The sequence below is a fragment of the Sarcophilus harrisii genome, chromosome 3 (assembly GCF_902635505.1).
Source record: "Sarcophilus harrisii chromosome 3, mSarHar1.11, whole genome shotgun sequence".
NCBI classification, from domain to species: Eukaryota; Metazoa; Chordata; class Mammalia; order Dasyuromorphia; family Dasyuridae; genus Sarcophilus; species Sarcophilus harrisii.
In genome coordinates, this window is record NC_045428.1 from 403,023,392 (window position 1) to 403,043,175 (window position 19,784).

At 34.9% G+C, this 19,784-nt stretch overlaps 1 protein-coding gene across 1 annotated transcript in view; it reads right to left on the minus strand.

Moving 5' to 3' along the window:
• The window catches only part of LOC116422449 (myosin-IIIb-like), a 179,656-nt gene that overhangs the window by 109,687 nt on the left and 50,185 nt on the right, over positions 1-19,784 (minus strand). Inside the window, exon 5 of the mRNA XM_031960481.1 lies at positions 7,919-7,998. Coding sequence (XP_031816341.1) covers positions 7,919-7,998 — 80 coding nt within the window. The remainder of the gene's footprint in view (positions 1-7,918; positions 7,999-19,784) is intronic.

Sequence of the window (19,784 nt, forward strand, 5' to 3'; positions counted from 1 at the left end):
ACAATGCAGGACTTGGAATCCAAAAAACTTGAGTTCACATTCTGTCTCCCCTGTTCCCTAGCTGTATACTCCTGGGCAACGCATTTAACCTCTCTTTCCCTCAATTTACTCATCTAAAACTGTGATGATAGTAGTACCTACTTCACAAAGCTTGTTCTGAAGATCAAATGAATATAGGTAAAGTATTTTGCAGAACTTAAAGTTCTATAGTAATATTGTCTATTATTTTATGAATTTAAATCAGCACCTCATTTAAGGAAGTATTCATATTAATATAGAATTATTGTAATTGTGAAAAAGATCTGAGGGTTTTAATGGACTACAAGTTCTATGTGTTAGTGAATCATAGTAGCCAACAAAGTAAAAGCTATCTCAGGCATCATTAAGAAAGGCATATTAGTGAGAAAAAATGAGATTATAATCTTGTTTTCTATTATGATCAGCCCATAATTATTGTGTCTAGTTTTACATGCCACATCTTAAGAAGGTTTAGCTAGAAAAGAGAAGAGTGAACAGACTAGAGAAAACCCTGAGAGCATGCTATAATGAGACCCAATTGAAGAAACTCTTTAGCCTGGAGAATAGAAGATGTAGGAGTGGTATGATCATTGCCTTCAAATATTTGAAGAGCTGCTTGGAGGGAAAAGGATTAGACTTCATTGACTATACTCTAGAGGGCAGTTAGGAGCAATTTATATGAAAATTTCAGAGAGGCAGATGTTTCAGATAACGAAATTTAATTTTGAGGTAAAGAAATCTAAGGAGCCCTCACCAATCTCTCTTCTAGAGATATCCCAGCAGTGGCTGAATGCTTAATTTCTGATATATCATGGAGTAGAAGCTTATTCAGGCACAATTTAAACTAGAGAACTTCTTTATTTTATTTTATTTTTTGCTGAGGCAATTGGAGTTAATTGACTTGCCCAGGGTCACATAGCTAGGAAGTGTTAAGTGTCTGGGATCAGATTTGAACTCAGGTCCTTCTGACTTGCTCTATCCACTGCACCATCTAACTGTCCCTAAAGGACTTCTCTAAGTGACTTTCCTATTAGATTGTAAGTCCTTGAGGGAAAGAACTGTCTTTTGCCTCTTTGAATGCCCTGTGTTTAGCATAGTACCTGACTACACAGTAAGCACAATTATAAGTATTTACTGACAGATTGAAATTCCGTGATTCTGTTTCTAACGTGTTTCCCTTAAGTCTTTTCTGCCATGACATCTTCAGAAGATTCCCAATGAATTCGAAACAATATGATTGACAACCTTTAAGGTTAGTTTCCTCCATCATGAAAGTGATCCTTAAAATACCAAAAGACCAATCCAAACAATTCACTTTCAAGGCAGAATTCTAGACAAAGCATTATCTGACATTTTCTGTGAGACTTCAGGCAAGACAGTTTGATACCTTTGGGCCTCAATTTCATTATATGTAAAAATCACCAATTTATCATCCCTTCCATTTCTATATTTGTAATACCACGGGCTAATCAATATCTTAAGGATATCAGGTCCCTAACTTAAAGAGAGGCAGGTCAACACAACTCTATAGACTCCAGTTCTTTGACTTCCAAAGTCAAATTTCTGGGGAGATATCCCTAAATTCACAGTACTAAGTAAAAATGACCTGTTTTCCAATATTTTTATCCCAGTGTACATCAAAAGAAATATCAAGACATCAATTTTCTTGCCCACTAATATTCTTATCTCTTATACTGTAGATTGATGAATAGAATCAGGAATAGATCTTCAAATTTCTCCTCTGAAACATGGTAATCATGTACCTATGAACAAATCATGGAACTTGGTGTCTTTGTCAGCTCACTGGGGATTCAAATTGACTTGAAATTCTCTATGCTGATGAAATGCCCTGTCTAGATCAAATAAGGATACTGTATATTTATATAAATAACATATTTCTGTGAGAAATAACTATTTTCCAAAATAAAAAATTAAGTGAGGCAGTAGAATTATTTTGCGTACTTTTTCAAATCTTTTTAATATCTGGCATAATAGAAAACATCTGGATTCTCATATCTACTTCTGTACTCAATCTGTTGCAATATATTGTTGTGTTTGAAGAATATAAAGAGAATCCAACTTCACATAAATATATAGTTGGAAAAGGGAATAATATTTTAATAGCCAAATAATTTCTTAATATTTTTATGAAAACAATTTTGGCCTTAGAGACTTCCTCACAAGGTCTTGAGAAGTCTCCTTGGACTATAATCTGAATAATACTGAGTTTTTTTTTTAGATCTCAGCTTCTTAAACTGTGGATTGTGACCCCATAGAGGGTACAATAATAATGTGGGGGTTGTCAAATTATATGATATGATCAATGATATATATATATATATATATATATATACACACACATATATAATATTATCAATAAATGTTTGATTTACATAATTATTTTATATACTGTAAAATGGAAGGTCATAGCAATGTTTTAGAAAGGTCATATAAAAATTTCTTAGGCAAAAAGGGGTTGCAAGTAGAAAAAGTTTAAGAAGCCCTATTACAGATTATAAGCATTCTTCATCCATCTACTTATTTTGTTTTCCTTTGTAGATAGTTGGACTGAAATCTTTTACGTGATTATGAATTTTATTTAGGAAGTTCATCAGTGTTCTTGGGCTTAGTGCAATTAGCACAGTGTTATCTGCATACAGGAAAATCAACTGAGAATCTCTCCTTAATTTCTAATCTATGTTGGATCTCTTTCATTGCAGTGGCAAATAGGTTGGGTGAGCATATCTCTTCTTTTTTAATACTTCACTCAATATTAATGATCTTAGGGTCATCAAATAAAATTAATTCTACTGTGATAGTTTTCAAAATATTTTGTCTTAATTTTGATATATGCATGAATATCTTGGTAGATATTTGCTCTAATTAATCAAAAAAAATATAATCAATGAAAAGTAAATATAATAGTACCACATATTCTTGACATATTTTAGTTGAATTTGTTATAGTAAAAAGATGGTCTACTGTGGAATATCATTTGCAAATGACTGCCTGGTCCCTTCCTAATGTCCTCATCAGGGAAGCCATTAATACACACATAGATTATTTTCATAAAATGTACTGATGAGAAGTTAGGCACATTATTTGGTGATTATTTATATTCTCTCAGTTGCTGTGTTAAAAGTGTTAAAATTGTGTCTTGTTTTGGTCCCTCTGATCCCCCTTATCCCTTTCTATACAGCATAATAAGTAAGTTTTTAAATAGCCAACATAAAAGCGCAATTGCAGGAAATAAGATTGCAAAGGAGAACCTGGAAGTCACATACAAATCATCCCAAAGATCAAAGGAGCATAATTTACAAATTATATCATATATTAACCAAAATTCACATTCTAGTAACATGTGCTGAATCACCAGAAGCCATTTAGGCGCTGCTGTCAAAAGCCTTTAGTCCTATGATATGTAAATCTCAGACAAGTCTCAGACCTCTGCAATAAGACCAGCAGAACACCAAAAGGTGTTGAAAATTTTGAGATGTAGATATGTTAATTTTGAAGTTTTACTGACAACTTTGACATAATTTGGATATGTTAATGAATTAACCTTAAGCTGGCATGGATAAGAATTATTGTTTCTTCCCAAATTTCTACAAAAATGACACCTCAAACTCCTACTCCTAAGTATTCTTTCATCTCCATAATGGGTCCATGCTGCCTAGTGTTCCTAATGATAATCCATGATTATGTGTGCCATATTCTCTGTCATTCCCCCTCCCCATCCTGCTTGCCTTTCTTTACCTCATACTATTCCCTTAGTAATAGGGGATAGTAATAGTAAAAAGGATACCTCTGTATCCCTTTTGCTGCTTGTCTCTATACCCTCCATGCTTTATTGCAACCCCACTTCCTGTTGCCATCATCAGTTTTCCTAACACCTATCCAAAGAACTAGTTGTGCCTGCCCCATTTCATAAATTATCAATTCAGTTGTCCTGGGAAGGAATAATAATAAAATTTAATATATTTCCACACCTTTGGCATCCTTATCTTTATCATGTATCTTGAGAATTGATCTTGCAGTGCTCTCAAAATTGTGTTGCTTCCATCACTGATTCTTCCTTGTCTACCTGGTCTATTACAATTACTTTTCCTATTTTTTTCTTCAGTTTCATTTTCACTTCTTCTGGCAGCATTTGTAAAACTCTAAGGGGGTGGCTCCTTGGTCCTCAATAGAGAAAATACTTTGTTATAAAAAAAAATCCTGGTAGAACTTTTCCATTTCTATCTGTTTATTATTTTCCTTCCAGTTTCATCCTTAAAATTCCTTGTAATAACTTTGTTTTCTAGGGTTTCTTTTCAAATTTTAAACTTATTTTTCCCTCTTCTGTTTCTCATTGTTTTATGAAAGAATACTAGTCATAATCTTCCATTATTTTTCTCTCAAAGATTTTCCAAAGGATTGTATATTCACATTAGATCAATGGGGGAAAAATAGGACAAGGCTCACTCAATAATCATAAAAGTTTTCTTGTGAATGGATAGTTGGCAGAGTTGTGAAGAACTACCCTCACCATTTTAGAGAACAATTTGAAACTATGCTCAAAGGCCTACTAAGACTTTATATACCCTTTGACCCAGCAATACCAGTGCTAGGTCTGTAATCCAAAGAGTTTTTTGAAAATTTGTACCAAAAAAAGTATAGCAGCTCTATTTTGTGGTGTTAAAGAACTGGAAATTGAGGAGATGCTCATCAACTGAGGAATAAGCTGTAATATATGAGTGTGATGGAATGCTTTTGTGCTATAAGAAATGATGAGCATAATGGTTTCAGAAAAATCTGGCAAGACATATATGAACTAATGAAATGTGATGTGAGCAGAAGTAGGAGAATATTGTCTAGAGTATGAGAATTATTTTAAGGATAATAACTATGAAAGATTTAGCTTCTTTGACCAAGTCAATGACCCAAAACAATTCCAAGGACCCATTATGAAAAATGATATTCATCTCTAGAAAAAGAATTGATGTACTCTTGAGTGCAGATTGAAGCATACAATTTTTACATTTTATATTGTTTTTTCCTTTTTTGCATGTGTTTTCCTTTTGCAACGTGGCTAATATGGAAACATGTTTTACATGACTTCATACTGCTTGCTTTCTTGAGGGGTGGGAGGAGTTTGGGAGGAGAAACAATTTGACACTCAAAATTAAAAAAAATATTTTTACATATAATTGATAAATACATATTGAAATTATATGTATATGGGGGGAAAAGAAAGTTTTATTGTGAAGTAGAATAGAGGTCTCTGATTTAATCAACTGGAAAACTGGGATCCATGAAATAAAACCGTGATATCTCCTCAGCCCCATGAATTTACAGAGATATTATTTTCTCTGAAACCTGAATTCTAAGAATTGGAAGGGATCCCAAAGACTTTCTAGTCCAACACATTCCATAAAAAAAGCATTCCTTTTATTAATTTATCCAGAAAGTGACCAATCAGATTTTGCCTTTAAATGTCCTGTGAGGGTCACCCACTCTCTAACTCAACTATCAAAATCCAAATTGAGACAGCTATAATTTCTAAATATCCAGTGTCAGGAAGTTTAGAAAACTAAAACATTGAGTTAAGCCAGTTTCCAACCGTAAGGCAGCAAAAAATAAAGGAAAGAGCCTTAGGCTTGGAGTGAAGAGATGTGAATTCTTGTCCTGCTTATGTGTGGTACTGAGCAAATCACTTAATCTTGGTGGACCTTAGTTTTCTTATCCATAAATTTAGGGGTTTAAACTAAATGACCTCTAAGATCCCTCCCAATTCTTCCATTCTATCATTAAATTGAGATTAAAGCTCCACTCAGCCTGGAACTGAACAAACATGATTTTTGCCCAGTAAACAAAGTATGTCAGATACACTTACAGGCCTGACTTGTTAGCCTGAAAATTGGTCAGTTGGGCCTTCAGAAATTGTATTATAGAGATACAGACACTGGCAAGTAAACAAGCCTTCTTGCTTGGTCTGTTAGAACCATGTGTGGATTTCACTTCTCTAGTTTCAGAAAAAGGAGAAAGGAAATGTTAGTTGGAAGAATACTGGATGCAGAGTTAAAAAACCAGGGAATCTTGACTGTCATTTATTATATGGGTGACATTAAGCAAATCACTTATATCTCTGGTTTCCTCATCTGTAACATGAGAAAGTTGTATTAAATTTCTATGTTCATTTGTAATTCTAAATTTTACAATATAACTGGTGGGTCATTTTGTGACTACGAATGCTTCTTCTATGCATTTTGGCCAATTCCTGAAAGCATGAAATTATTTAAAAGTTTTCTTTACTGAAAAATAAATTTGCCCTTGGGGCAGCTGGGTGGCATTTGAATATAGCACTAGTCCTGGAGTCTGGAGCATCTGAGTTTAAATTTGATCTCAAGACACTAGTTGTATGACTCTGGGCAAGTCACTTAACCCTAGTTGCCTCCTAAACAAACAAACAAGCAAATAAACAAACAAATGAAATAAATGAATAAACTTGCTCAAGGAGAAAAGAACACATTAAAGGTCCCAAAAAGGATTTAGGCTTTTCTATCCTTCTCATTGGGATTTCCTAGTCCAAATAAAAGATAAATATTTTATATCCTCAAATGTCAAAACATTTCATTAACTGATAAAAATCTTTCCTCAAGGATTTTTACTATTATTAAGTTATCTTTTTGGGAGGGACATGGGGAAAGTCCAGATATGTAATATCATCAGTATGAAATCTCCCACCCACTGCCTCTAATCAGTGTTCTGAGACAAAAATCTTAAATGGCTTACTCTCAGTACCTGTGAAAAGTAGAACTTGACCTCAAGTCTTCCTCACTCCAAGATTGACCCTCTCTACCTTACTGTTTCCCTAAATTATCTAAGCCCTGTTTTAAAAAAAAATTCCTTCTGTTTTACTTGTGACCTCTCTATGACATGACATATGAAAATCCATTTTTATCAATGATTTCCAATGTATTTCTGCTCCACTTTATCCTGTTACCTGGGGTGGATATAGAGGGACAGATGAGAAGAGGATTGATTTTTCTTTCTCTTTTTGTTTAGCCATGGTAAGAAATACTATTGAATTTTCACTTCACTGTTCATATCTTCTGATCTATCTCCATGATTTTTCCTTCTCTGAGTTTACTAAAGCTCATCATTGGAAATATGGTGCATTCTTATTTATCACCATTGACTTTTAGGTCATTCTGATTCTTTAGAGATCATGGAGGTTAAACAATCCAAATCCATACAACATAAGAAGAACGTGTACATCAGAAAGAGACTATTGAGCCTGAGAGAAGAAACTTGCCATTATTAAAATAATTAATTCTATATTCTCCAATATTCTAATTAAGGTCTTTCAATTGATTTCCTTCTTAAGCTAAAATACACTGCAAGTCATTGCCATTTTATCAATATGCTGATAATGATATGTTACTGAACCAATATGTGAAGAACAAGATGCCCTTAGATTGGGCAGGAGTATTTTCAATAAATTTTCGCTTCCATTCCAAGAAAAGTGTCTACTGTTGACTCTCTTTTATAAATGTTTCTTTTGATTGGGAACATCACTTTCCTAACTCAAAGGGAAATACTTTCATCTTCTCACAGATGGGCACTAAACACTTAGGAAAGAGCAATTATTATTTATCTGGAAGTGACCCTTCCTTCCAGACAGCAGGACTACTCCAGCACTGTGACAGAAAACTCACGTTTCACAACTAAATTCCTTGACATTCTGTGAATGTTTTCACACCTCTTCACCAGGCTCCCTATATTACAATTCTCTCTTCTCTCAAGAATCATGTACAACATTTGGCTTGAAGATGAATTCAATGAACCTGATGCATCTGAAGCTCCCTTTATCTTGGGTTCTTTGGATGGGGTAGCTGAGGGATTGATTATTACTAACCTTGACTCTCCCAGCACTGAGTTGAGGAGGCAAAGACTTAGATGCTGCTGTCACTCTTGCTCTTGTCTGAGCCAAGTTACCTATTGAGAAAGACAAAGAACATGAGTTGAATGAAAAGCAGAGAATATCTCATTTAGGAAACACCATTGGACTCCAATACTGGAAAATAAAATGAGGACACAGATAGAGGTTCATTAGCAGTGCTCGTCCATTATAAGAGACAAGTGCACAAGGATGGAGAGAGAACAAAATATAATTGTGGGCAACGAGGGGTGAATATGAAAAATTCTCACTGCTCTCAGGTTGTTGACAGAACAGGGACATCGAAAAGAGACATAGCATAGCATTTCACAGTTCTTATAAAAGGACAAACGTCCCACAGCAAGTGTGATTACTTTTCTGTGACCTCCTCCATTTTGTACCAAACCCCCAATCCCTCAAAAAAGAGTAGGAAGAGATTTAATACCATGAAATCCCTCAATTCTAAGCTGTGCTCCAAAGGGTATCCTTGGCCCAAAAGCTAATGAAAGTTGAGAAAAAATGATAAGACAATCTCCCCTTTGAACTTTTAACTCCCAGATCTCCCTAATCCTCGTGGCTTTTACCTCTCCAGTGTGCAAGGAGACCCTCTTACAAGATTTACCAGCCTCTTAGGAAATCCCTGCCCTCTGCACTGGCTGTCCTGAAGTATATCTTTTGGTTTGTAAACTCCATCTAAGGGATGCCACATCATGCAATTGTTCAGGAAAATAAAGGTTGCTCAAGACAATAGTTTTAAAATAAAGTTGTCACTGAAAGGCACTGCTGTGAATTTTGCATGTGCGAGACACTGAAGATTTCAAAGTTTTAGCAAGTCTAGCACAAGATGTCCAAATGTTTTCTCTGGCTGTGTCTTCAGAGGCTAAACTGTGATTAATAGCACTGAAAGAACCCTTTGAAGCAGGATTGGTGACATCAAAGTCCTAATCCAGGGGTGGCAGGGTTTTTTTGTTTTTTTTTTTTTTATAATGAGGGGGAAGCATTTTAACACATTTCAAAGGATTTACAGAATGAATAAACAATAGGCCCCAGCAGAAGCCCCCCACACCTTTCAGAAACATAACACATAAATAAGTTTCCATTTTAATTTAAATGTAAATAAAGTGTTCGCACTTCTTTTAAATGTTAAGCAGCCTGTTAGCATCAACACTCTATCTGGCGATTTCCGTTTAGAGATGGTTCATTGCTCCAAAATACCCTTCTGAGTCTCCCTTAATGGTAACCACTAAAGAATGCACAGGAAAGAAAACAGAAGTCAAAAAGCATTTAAAAGAATTTATATCCTATAAGGGACCCGAGTCGAGATAGAAGCTGCATTCTAACTGCAAAGAACCCCTGGCAATCTCTGTGCTTCCAAATTAATGAGAAAAGGAAGAAACAGTCTGAGACAATCTCAGCTGGCACATTTAAAGGGGGGTGATTTCTTGCTTCAGAGGATTTCCATCTATTTTCAAGAAACTACCACTAACAATTTCTGTACCAATACCCCTTTAACAGAAAGGACTGGAGCAAGATCCTGAATCCTATTTCAGAAGTCAAATGGACATCTCAGCCTGTCTTTACTGCCCCCTGCAGGTTTTTAAGATTTTAGAATAAGTTTCTGATTAGAAGATGGTTTGTTACTATATTATTGAAAAGAAAAACTTAGGCTATAAAAGGAAGGAGGAAATTTCTCCCTTTTAAAGTCTTTTAGTCACAAAAAAATATATATAAAATGAAACATAAATGTAAAATAAATTAGTAAAATATAAAAATACAAAATATAAGAGAAAAATAATAATGAACTAACAATATTATGAAGCTATTTTATACTCTAAAAAAATTCAAAGAGTTAGGAGAGGTAGCTCAAACCTCAATCTGAATCCTGCCTCTGCCACTTAACTACCTTTAGGTAAGATATTTTGAAATCCCAGTTTCTTCATCTTTGAACTAGGAACAATACTTGAAATGTCTACTCCAGAGTTGGAAGAAAAGAGCGTTGGATTTTGTTGGCTTTGTTCCCTACTCCCTGTGTGATCATGGGAAAATCAATTAACCTCTCTGTGCCTTGGTTTCCTGAGAGGGGAATTGGACTACATGAAGTGAAGGGATCAGATTAGAGTTCTTAACCTTTTTCTGCATCATGGCTATGTTTGGCAGCACGTGGATCCCTTCTGAGGGAAAAAAAAATGTTTCTAAAGGCATAAAAAAATGCAGGATTACAAAGGAAAATAATTATTTTGAAATGTAATTAATAAAATGTATTTTTAATAAACAAGTTTATATATATTAAGAACCCCCTGGGTCACTAGAATCTAGGGTTCTTCATCTGGAGTCCGTGAATCCACAAAAGGTATGGGAACTTAGATGGGGAAAAATATCTCATAATCTTCATTAACTTTTGGTTTTCTTTGAAAAGCTATGTATTTTATTTTGTACATCTAAAATCATGCTGAGATTGGATCCATCTGCTTTCCTAGACTAAAGGGGTCCCATGTCAAAGTGGTATAAGACACACAAAGAAGGTCAAGAACACCTGGATTGAATGATTTCTAAATCATCAGCTTTAAATTTTGCAATTGAAGTGTAAAACACAATTTTCAATATGCTTTTAAAATTATGTAATGATTATTATTAAATAACTTCTAATTAATTTAAAAAACAAAACTGATCATCCCATCCTTCTCTCTCTTCCCCCATTCAATCTTTCAAGCAGTCTACTTATTTGTAGTTGTTGTGATATTTTTATTGCCTAGAATGTTCTAATTTCACACTTAATTACATTATGGCTATTACAATTTGGTTTGTTTTTTTTTTTTTCCTTAAGCTGTGTAGGAAGAACCATACATTACATTTTCAAAAGCAGTATACTACCATTTGCTCTTATCAAACCATCATATTCTTAGCCTTCCAAAATGAATCTGTTTTATATTTGGTCCATTAAGTCAATTTAAAATAACTTCAAAATATGGCAAAGATTTTACATTTATCCAATGTGACAGGGCTAGATGGTGTTAAAATCTGCCCTGCAGTCTTCAATTTCTCTTACAACACAAAGGAAGTTTACCTAAGACTACAAAATGAATGTTAATAGCTGGGAGAAGGTGATTACAATTGTAACTGAGGGCTTAAAAGTGGCCCACTCTCCAGTGCCAAGTTAAGAATGTGAGGAATTCATTTCAATGGGAGGAGGAGTAGTTTTATGTAGAGAAGTAGAGAGAGAAGGAGAAGAGTAAGAAGGGGTGGGAAGTGATAAGGGACAATCTTTTCCAACCTCGTTTAACAGGGGAGGGGATTTATAAACATTTCCACTTTTTCAGAACAGTTTTTCCTTTCTTTTCCTTTGGGGAAGGTTAAAGCCTTACTGAAGCCTTAAACATGACTTTTACCTCCTCTCAAAGGATCTGTAATTTCATGGATGTGGGTACTTCTTCAAAACTGCAGATTGTTTTCCTTGCTTTCTGATCCACAGAAACTCTTGTCTATGCCCTTCAATAAATTCATTGTAGGGGGTCTACCCATTATGCTAAGGGAGAACTCATCTTCAAATGGGAATCATTCTACCAATAGTAGACAACAGGTTGACCACTGTTATCTCTCTCTCTGGCTACATCTGGCCCACCTCCCTTTCCACTTATATCCCTAACTGCTTTTATTTATGTTGCCTTTGACATTCTTGGTGCTACCTGTAGAATTCCTGCTTCAGCAAAACTGAAACAAATATTTTCATTGAATTTTCCCAGGCAGAATATAAATCAGAGCTGTAAAGATTTGTGATCCGATGGTCTCAAAACATTACTTTTTAAAAGAACAGTAACTCCCCACTCCTTGCTTCCTAAGTCATTAAAACTAACAAACAGATCCTCGGCCCGGCGAACAGCCTTCCATTTAAAAACCAGGATGTTTCACAGGAGGTAATAAAGTTTCTTTTCTCTGTTCTGTAAACAGTGAGTCAGCTTGCTCCCAGCTCTCTCTCTTTTATTTTCACTCAGAGACCTTTATTGCATTAAGCTCCCCTGCCACCACCAACCAAAAAATATTTTTCTTCATTTTATGAAGAGCATAAATTTATAAAACCGAAGATTTTCATTGTCATAATTGCACACATTATCTCCAGAAAGATCCAGATAAAGATAGACCTGGGTATTAAAACTTAGCTTACTGCCCATACCCTATCCAGAAATTAATGACAGGCACGTGAACTGACATATGTTTAACAAAACCCAGGGAATGTTTAAGGATAACCTCAAGGTCCATCCAAGCAAATTCAAGGTGTCCAGAAGGAAATAAAAACCATTAGACAGCGTCGTCAGAGAATGCTGGAGCCCCTGTGTTCTTCCAGGAAAAGCATGAAGGTGGGATAACCTTTTATTCAATAAGACTAATTGCCTGTAAGCATCCTGAGTCAGGTAACAGTTCTGGCTCCACATTACTCTAGGCACAAAAAGACATGGTGTGGACAAAAATCAGTCTCTGGGTTCCCCTTTTCTGTAACCCCCTTCCCATTCTTTACTCTTGATCCAGATGTGCAGTATCCTCAATGTTGCTAACTCTACTTCTGCACCCTTCCACTCCACATATCCCCAATTTGACCTATTATATTGACATTAAGCAGCCCCTTCCATCAAAATCTCCATTATTCCAACAAACTAATCCTAGAGTATTTTGCCAACCCTTAATTAACTTAATTAATGTATTAATCCACCCAGGTAAAGTATCAAAGATAAACTTCTATTTGAAGAACATTTTATGCACAATATTATAAGGATGTGAAAGACTTAACTGCTCTGATCCAGACAATGATCCAAGACAATTCCAAAAGACCCATGATGAAAAATGCCATCCACTTTCAGAGAGAAAACTGATGAACTATGAATGTAGATTGAAGTATACTTTTTAAACTCTCTCTGTCTGTCTGTCTGTCTGTCTGTCTCTCTCTCTCTGTCTCTCACCTGTCTTTCTCTCTGTCTTTCTCTCTCTGTCTCTCTGTCTCTCTCTGTCTCTTACCTGTCTCTGTCTCTCTCTGTCTCTGTCTCTCTGTCTCTGTCTCTTTCTCTCTGTCTCTCTCTGTCTCTGTCTCTGTCTCTCTCTTTCTTTCTCTCTCTCTCTCTTTCTCTCTCTCTGTCGTTTGCAACATGGCTAATATGGAAATGTTTTGTAACTTCATATGTATAATCAATATGTTGCTTGCCTTTTCAAGGAGAGGGGAGAGTTAGAGAGGAACTCAAAATCTCAAAAAAAAAAGAATGTTAAAAGTTTAAAACATATAATTGGGAAATGTTTAATAAAATGAATAAAAATATATTAGAAAATAATAAATTCTTCTATTTGTCATTTAACACTTTTTATAATCTGGCCCCATCCTAACTTTCCAAATCTTTTTATATTCTATTTCACCTTTTTGTACTTCTATGATCCAATTACACTGACCTACCTGTAGCTTCTTAAACATGACAGTTCAGCTCTTTATCTCTATTTCTTTGCCTTGGATGTTCCCCAAACTGGAAGGCTCTTTCTTTTGTTAGTTTCTTAGCTTCCCTGGATTCCTTCACAATTCAAGTTCTGTCCCACCTACTTATATCTAAGTAACTAATCATTTATATGCTTTTTTTTTTCCTGCTCCCTTCCAGTAACCCAGTAGAATAGGAGCTTTTTAAGGGCAAGTATCTTTTTGTAATAAATGCTTTGTTTACTGATTTTTGGGAGGTTGGGGGAGGCAATCAGGATCAAGTGATTTGCCCAGGGTCACATAGTAAATCTCTGAGGTAGAATTTGAACTCAGGGCTCTAGGGCCAATACTCTAATTTCCTGAGCTACCTAGCTGCTTGCTTGTTGTTTTATCAACTTGTGAGATATTTGTTTTTTAAGAAAGAATTTTCTGGAAACCTCCTTAAGTCAGCCAAAAAATCTAATAAAATATTAATCTACATGAGAAGTACAGTGTCCAGGACTAGGAAAGATAAGGCTATATCTGGTAGATTATGTTTGGTTCTGGACATCACATTTTAGGAACAATACTGACAATAGGAAAAACATCAAGAAGTAAGCAAGTTATAAAAGAAGAATGATAGGGGAAGGAACAAGCATTTATTAAGTACCTATTAGGTGCAAGGCATTGTGCAAAAAGCTTTAAAAGTATCTTATTTGAAAGGAGATTGTAGAGAAAATATTTTGTAACTTATTCTTTATTAATATTGTTTGAACCTAGCTTTATTTGACTAGATATCATTTAACCTCGAATGTGAAGTGTCAGTTATGCTATCCAGAGATCAAATCAAGGAATGCTTAAACTACACTCAGATCTTATTTTGAATTGACTCGAGTCTTGCTTTTTCCTAGACACTGCCCTTCACAATCCTGGTGAAACCCAAATTCTAGCTAGCATGAGATATGAAACCACCCAAATCATTTATATTGGGTCCAGTAACATGGTCTCTATAATGACTATTCTAATGTTAGAACTTCCCTTCTTTACAGGAGAGCAGGACAATAAGTTGGAGGACAGCCAATTAACCAGCCAGTTAGAGGACAACCAAACAACTACAAGTATTTCTGAGCCCTCCCCCCCTCCCCCTTACTCAGAAGCCTCTAGAAATTATATGATCTCACTCTTTTCTCACACTTCTTTGAACTGATAATTCTCTCTCCCTCTCTGTTCCCTTTTAGGATCTTTTCTTCCCTGCAAGCCTTTTCTCAGACAATAAATACTTAGTAATCTGTGATTTGATTCTGTTTCATTTTAGGGTTCCTCTTTTGGACCATGAGGGTCTTCCTTTTTGTTTTGGCTTCCACCAAAGTTTTATTCAATGTCTATATTTACCTGCTGGAATACAAAATTAGCATCTGGAAACCATCCTTTTTGGAAACTGATTTCCTTTTTGGAAATAGCCCCTCTGCTTATACCCTTGTTTGAATATATGTATATATTCATACATATAAATATAGAATTCTAAATAATATATAATTCACATTCCAGAGCCATCCCTTTTTCCAGCTCTCTCCTCTGCCAAATAACAATAAAGTTCTTTCTAAAATCCTTTTTTTTTTTTTTTTTAAGATCTGGGTTTGTTCTCAACTGACAGACAACATTATACCATATGAAGATAGGTGGGAGGAATGGATCACATTTAGTCTAGATGAGATGTCCTCTGAAGAATCTTTCAGCTTCAATATTCTGTGATGCAAAGGTAGGGTTTTGTTGGTTTCATATCTCATGCTAGCTAGAATTTGGGTTTCACCAGGATTGTGAAGGGCAGTGTCTAGGATAATGGATTGGTCATAGAGAAGAAGGGATAGAATTAAGAATTTAGGAGGAAGACAAATTGATCAGTGCAAAGAAAATGAATTTGAAAGCAGTTTTTTTCTCCCTATTTATGCACATTTTGGCCAATATCTTCTTCCTAGCTCTAGTTTCCTCATCTCTAAAATAAGGATAATGAACAAAATGTCTTCAAGGTCCTGTCCAGTTCTATAAAACCTATGATCTATTGAACTTTTTCTTGTTCTCAAACAATTATGAATTGGAAACACATGAGACTCAATTTTTTCCTACTTTATTTTTAATATTTCTTACTTCTAGAAATTCCAAACCACAAATCTTTGCCTTTTGATTTAAAAATTGAGATGGGAACATTTAGAAAAGAATAAGCTTTGCCCCATACATAATTCCTTGACTCTTCCATGTTGTGATGAAATCAGGAATAATCTTGAAGATAGTTTCCTCTCTGTACGTTTAATTCTGTTTTTCTCAGAAATCTACTCATGTGAAAAATGCATCAAACTTACTCTTTTTTCTCAAAAAAGGTAATCTAATTTTTCAGTTCATCTTGTTAGTTTTGATTGAGGGTTAGGTTTGTGTTTTGTTGTTGTTGTATTTTTTTGTTTAATTTGAACTCATTTACATACACCTAAGTTAACATTGAGTTTAGTTAGATATTAAGACATTCTTCATAAAGAATGACTATACAAGAAAGGCACATAATATACCTTAAATCATACCATGTGGGAGCTGGAAGGGCTCTCCAAGATCATCTTGTTCAAACTACTCATTTTACAGATGAAGTCATTAAGTACCAGACACATGACCTAGTTCACAAAGCAAGTTAGGAACAGATTTTGTACAAGAACCCAAGTTTCTTTGCTGAGTTCTTTCCATTACATAACACTTCATTGACTTCCTAGTTTTAGGTAAATGACTTTAAAATGTCTTATAAATGTAACTTGTGGTCTACTACCAAATTTACATGAATTCACAGAAATTAAGATTAATCTTTAAGTTTTCTCAGTAATTCAAAGTTATGCACACAAGATGAGTTTATCAAATTTAGCACAGAAAAAAAGCTGGGATAGAGGAAGGTATGGGGGATTAGTAGGGAGGATCATATCAGAAAAGGACTAAGTACAAGCAAACTCTGCCCCAAACTTCCTGGTCTTGAAGTAGGTAGTAAAGGGGAGGGAGAGGAGGAAGAGAAAAAAAAAGTAGAATCCAAAGGGATGCCTTAGAACTCCTCTTGAACAATTGGGAAGTGGCTGAACAAGTCATAATATTTGAATGTAATGGAAGTTATCGAATGATAATCAGATTTTCCAGAATTCTGGATAGTGTGAACTGACTCAGAGTGAATTGAGCATAAATAGAACTTAAAATTTTTACCAACACAATGATCAGCATGTCATCATGGTACTGATGAAGAAGTATGTTCCCCATTTCTTGTAAGAGAAGTGATGGACACAGTATACAGAAACAGTTTTGGATGCAACCATTGTGGGTTTCTTTTGTTTGACTGCCATTATTTGTTATGAGTAGTTTTTTTTTTTTTGTGGGGAGAAGGGTAAACAGAAGTAGATGGAGGTAACAATAATCATTTTTTTAAAGTTCCATCAAAACATTTTAAAATAAACTAGAAAGAACAGAACAAAAGGAAGCACAAACAGAGCAATTTTGAAAGTAACCTACAGAATTTATCATAAATGCCAAAAAAAAAAAAAAAACCAAATGACAGGAAATGGAGGTTTACCCATTCATCAAAAATCCTCATTTTTTGCTGTGTATAAAATGTTCTTTTTGTTTTAAAAAGATTTAAAAAGAAAAAAATTTAAAAATAATAACTAAATATTCTATGACCCCACCTAAGATTTGCTCTGGGAACACCTGAACTTGGCTTGATTGTAGGTTTCATCCAAATATTCTCCATTTCTTTGCAAGTATCAAGCTTATATCACATAATACATGGAAGTGTTAATTAGACACAACAAAGAATACTGAAAGAATTTGAAGTAAAGGCTACAGAGGTCAAGAATGCCTTCCCTTCTAGGGGGCTTCGCCTTTCCCCGGCACAACCAGAGTTCCTCAAACTTTGAATATCAGTCTCTCACTTACCAACAATGTAGGAAAATAATTTGGAGTTATCATAAAGTCAAGCAATCCATCTTTCTAGTGAGCACCCTCTAGAGGAGTATGAATGCTATGCAATCATTCCACACTTAACCCTACAGGTAAAGAACTTGGGATGCTAGAGTTTTTCCCTTTTTTCCCAGTCCTACATAGTTCATGTAACATGGTACCAACAAAAGGCAAGGTCATATGAAATAATAAAGGGAAATGAAGAAAAACATGTTATTATGAAAAACGGGAGTCAGAAAATCTATTCTCCAACCCTGTGCTGCTACTTACTACCTACTTAATTTTGAAAATATCCCAACTTCTCTCAACTTCAGGATCCTCAAAAAAGGGACTGGAACAAATATTATTTAATAATTTTTATTGATATCTATTGTGTTTACATTGCCAAATTTTCTCTTAGTATCCATATAATAAATAATTTCTTTAAGAAAAAAAAAGAAGAGAAAAAAATCAGCAGAAGCTATCAATACATTACAAAAATGCAATGTTCTACACATCATGGAACTTGTACCTCTGCAAAGATGTGGAATGGAGGGTATCTTCTCATAACTCTTCTTTGAGACCACGCTCATTGTTTAAAATTTTGCTGTTAGTCACGTCTGACTGTTTTGTGGTTGTTGTTTCCATTAACATTGTTGTAGTTACTGCGTAGATTGTTTTCTTGACTCTATTGATTTCTCTCTGTATCAATCTGTGTAGATCTTTCTAAGCTTTTCATATCTGTCATTTCTTACAGAACAGAAACATACCTTCACAATCATATACACTATTTTGTTTAGTGTCAATTCCAATTGATGGACATCTACTATTTTTCCAATTCTTTGCTAACACAAAAAGTGCTGCTATTAACATTTTGTTGTCTATATGGGTTTTCTTATCAGTTTATCTCCTTGGGGAATATGCCTAGTGGAATCTTGGAGTCAAAGGCCATAACATTTTAATTAAGCTATCTGCATGAATCAAAACTATTTTCCACAACTGCTGCATAGATTCAGAGTGGAACAAATGGTTTCTAACACGCCTCCTAACTCTAGATCTATGATCCTGAGTTTTTAATCTGTGAAATTGGAGGGTTGATTTAGTTAGCCCTTGAAGTCCCTCTTAGTTCTGGATTGGTCCAGATCCCATGGATCCCATGATAAGATCACTCTTATAAAAATGGAATCTACTACTTCCCAAAGCAGCCCATTACACTTTGGGATGGCTATAATTATTAGTTATCTAATTATTAATTCTAATAATTGAATTACTAATCAGCATCTAATTACCAATTATTATACTATATTTTCCTTTTTATATTAAGCTTAAATTTCTCTCTTTACATATCCACCCGTGTTCTTAACTTCTGTCCTCTAAGGCTAAGCAGAAGTTTAACCTCTTCCAACCACAAAAGTCCTTTGGTGACATTTCTGTCATCAGTCCTGTTCACTCATACTTAAGAAAGAGAGAGCTCTGGGCTTCTTTGTTCTTTCTTTTTTCAATGTCTTTTGTTTCCTTATAGAAGTTAAGAGGTTTATATCATGAAACTCCATAGAAAATTTTTTCTATTTTTGCATTAGATACTACGTCATTTCTTATTTCATGCTAGTTGGAATGGAGTCATCTTCTGTGAGAAGAAAGGATTTGAGAGATAGAGGGAACCTCAGAAACCATCAACTCTTTCTTCTTCATTTTAAACTGAATATACTGAGGTATAGAGAGACCAAATTTGTCAAAATCATGAAGTTTGAGGTATGACTTGAATTCAGGTCTAACTGACTCTAAGTCCTTTTTCTAGAGTCCTTAAGGAAAATCTTGTTCACTCAAATACATAAACATCACTTTTATACATACTGAGTTTTTTCCTTTAATGGAATGATTATTTCATGAGTGCCTCTTCAAAAGGCATCATGTATGTGTCTCTAGATGTATTCATAAAAGGATAATGAGAATGGTGTAGTAACACAGGGAAAACAGTGATGCTTGTTCAGAAAGGCAGCCAACACTACATAGTGAAATGGAAATTTGACAGATCTTCCACCATTTATTGGGATCACTACTAATAAATATAAAGAATTCATAGCTGCTTCTACAACCCTCAGTGTGTTCAAGAAGAAGCCTGAAGCTGTCTGAGATGGGAAAAATGCATTACTACTCTTTCCATATCTTCAACTCAGATTGGTTTTAGGGAATGGGGAATTGGGCAATAAAAACTCAGGCCAGGAAACATGCACAGAGGACTCACAAGAGTGTTCAGCGAACTTGTTTATGGAGTGGTGCCCTACTCCAGTGCATATACGGGTATTTGGCAACTATTTCCTGTCCACTTGTTGTGTGGTGAGGAAATTGCTTTTTTGATTGACTCTTAGGACAGAATGAAGAGTTTATACAAAGAAGGAAGGAAATGAATATTCATTAAAGCACTATATTAAGTGCTTTAGAAATATGTTCTCATTGGATTCTCAT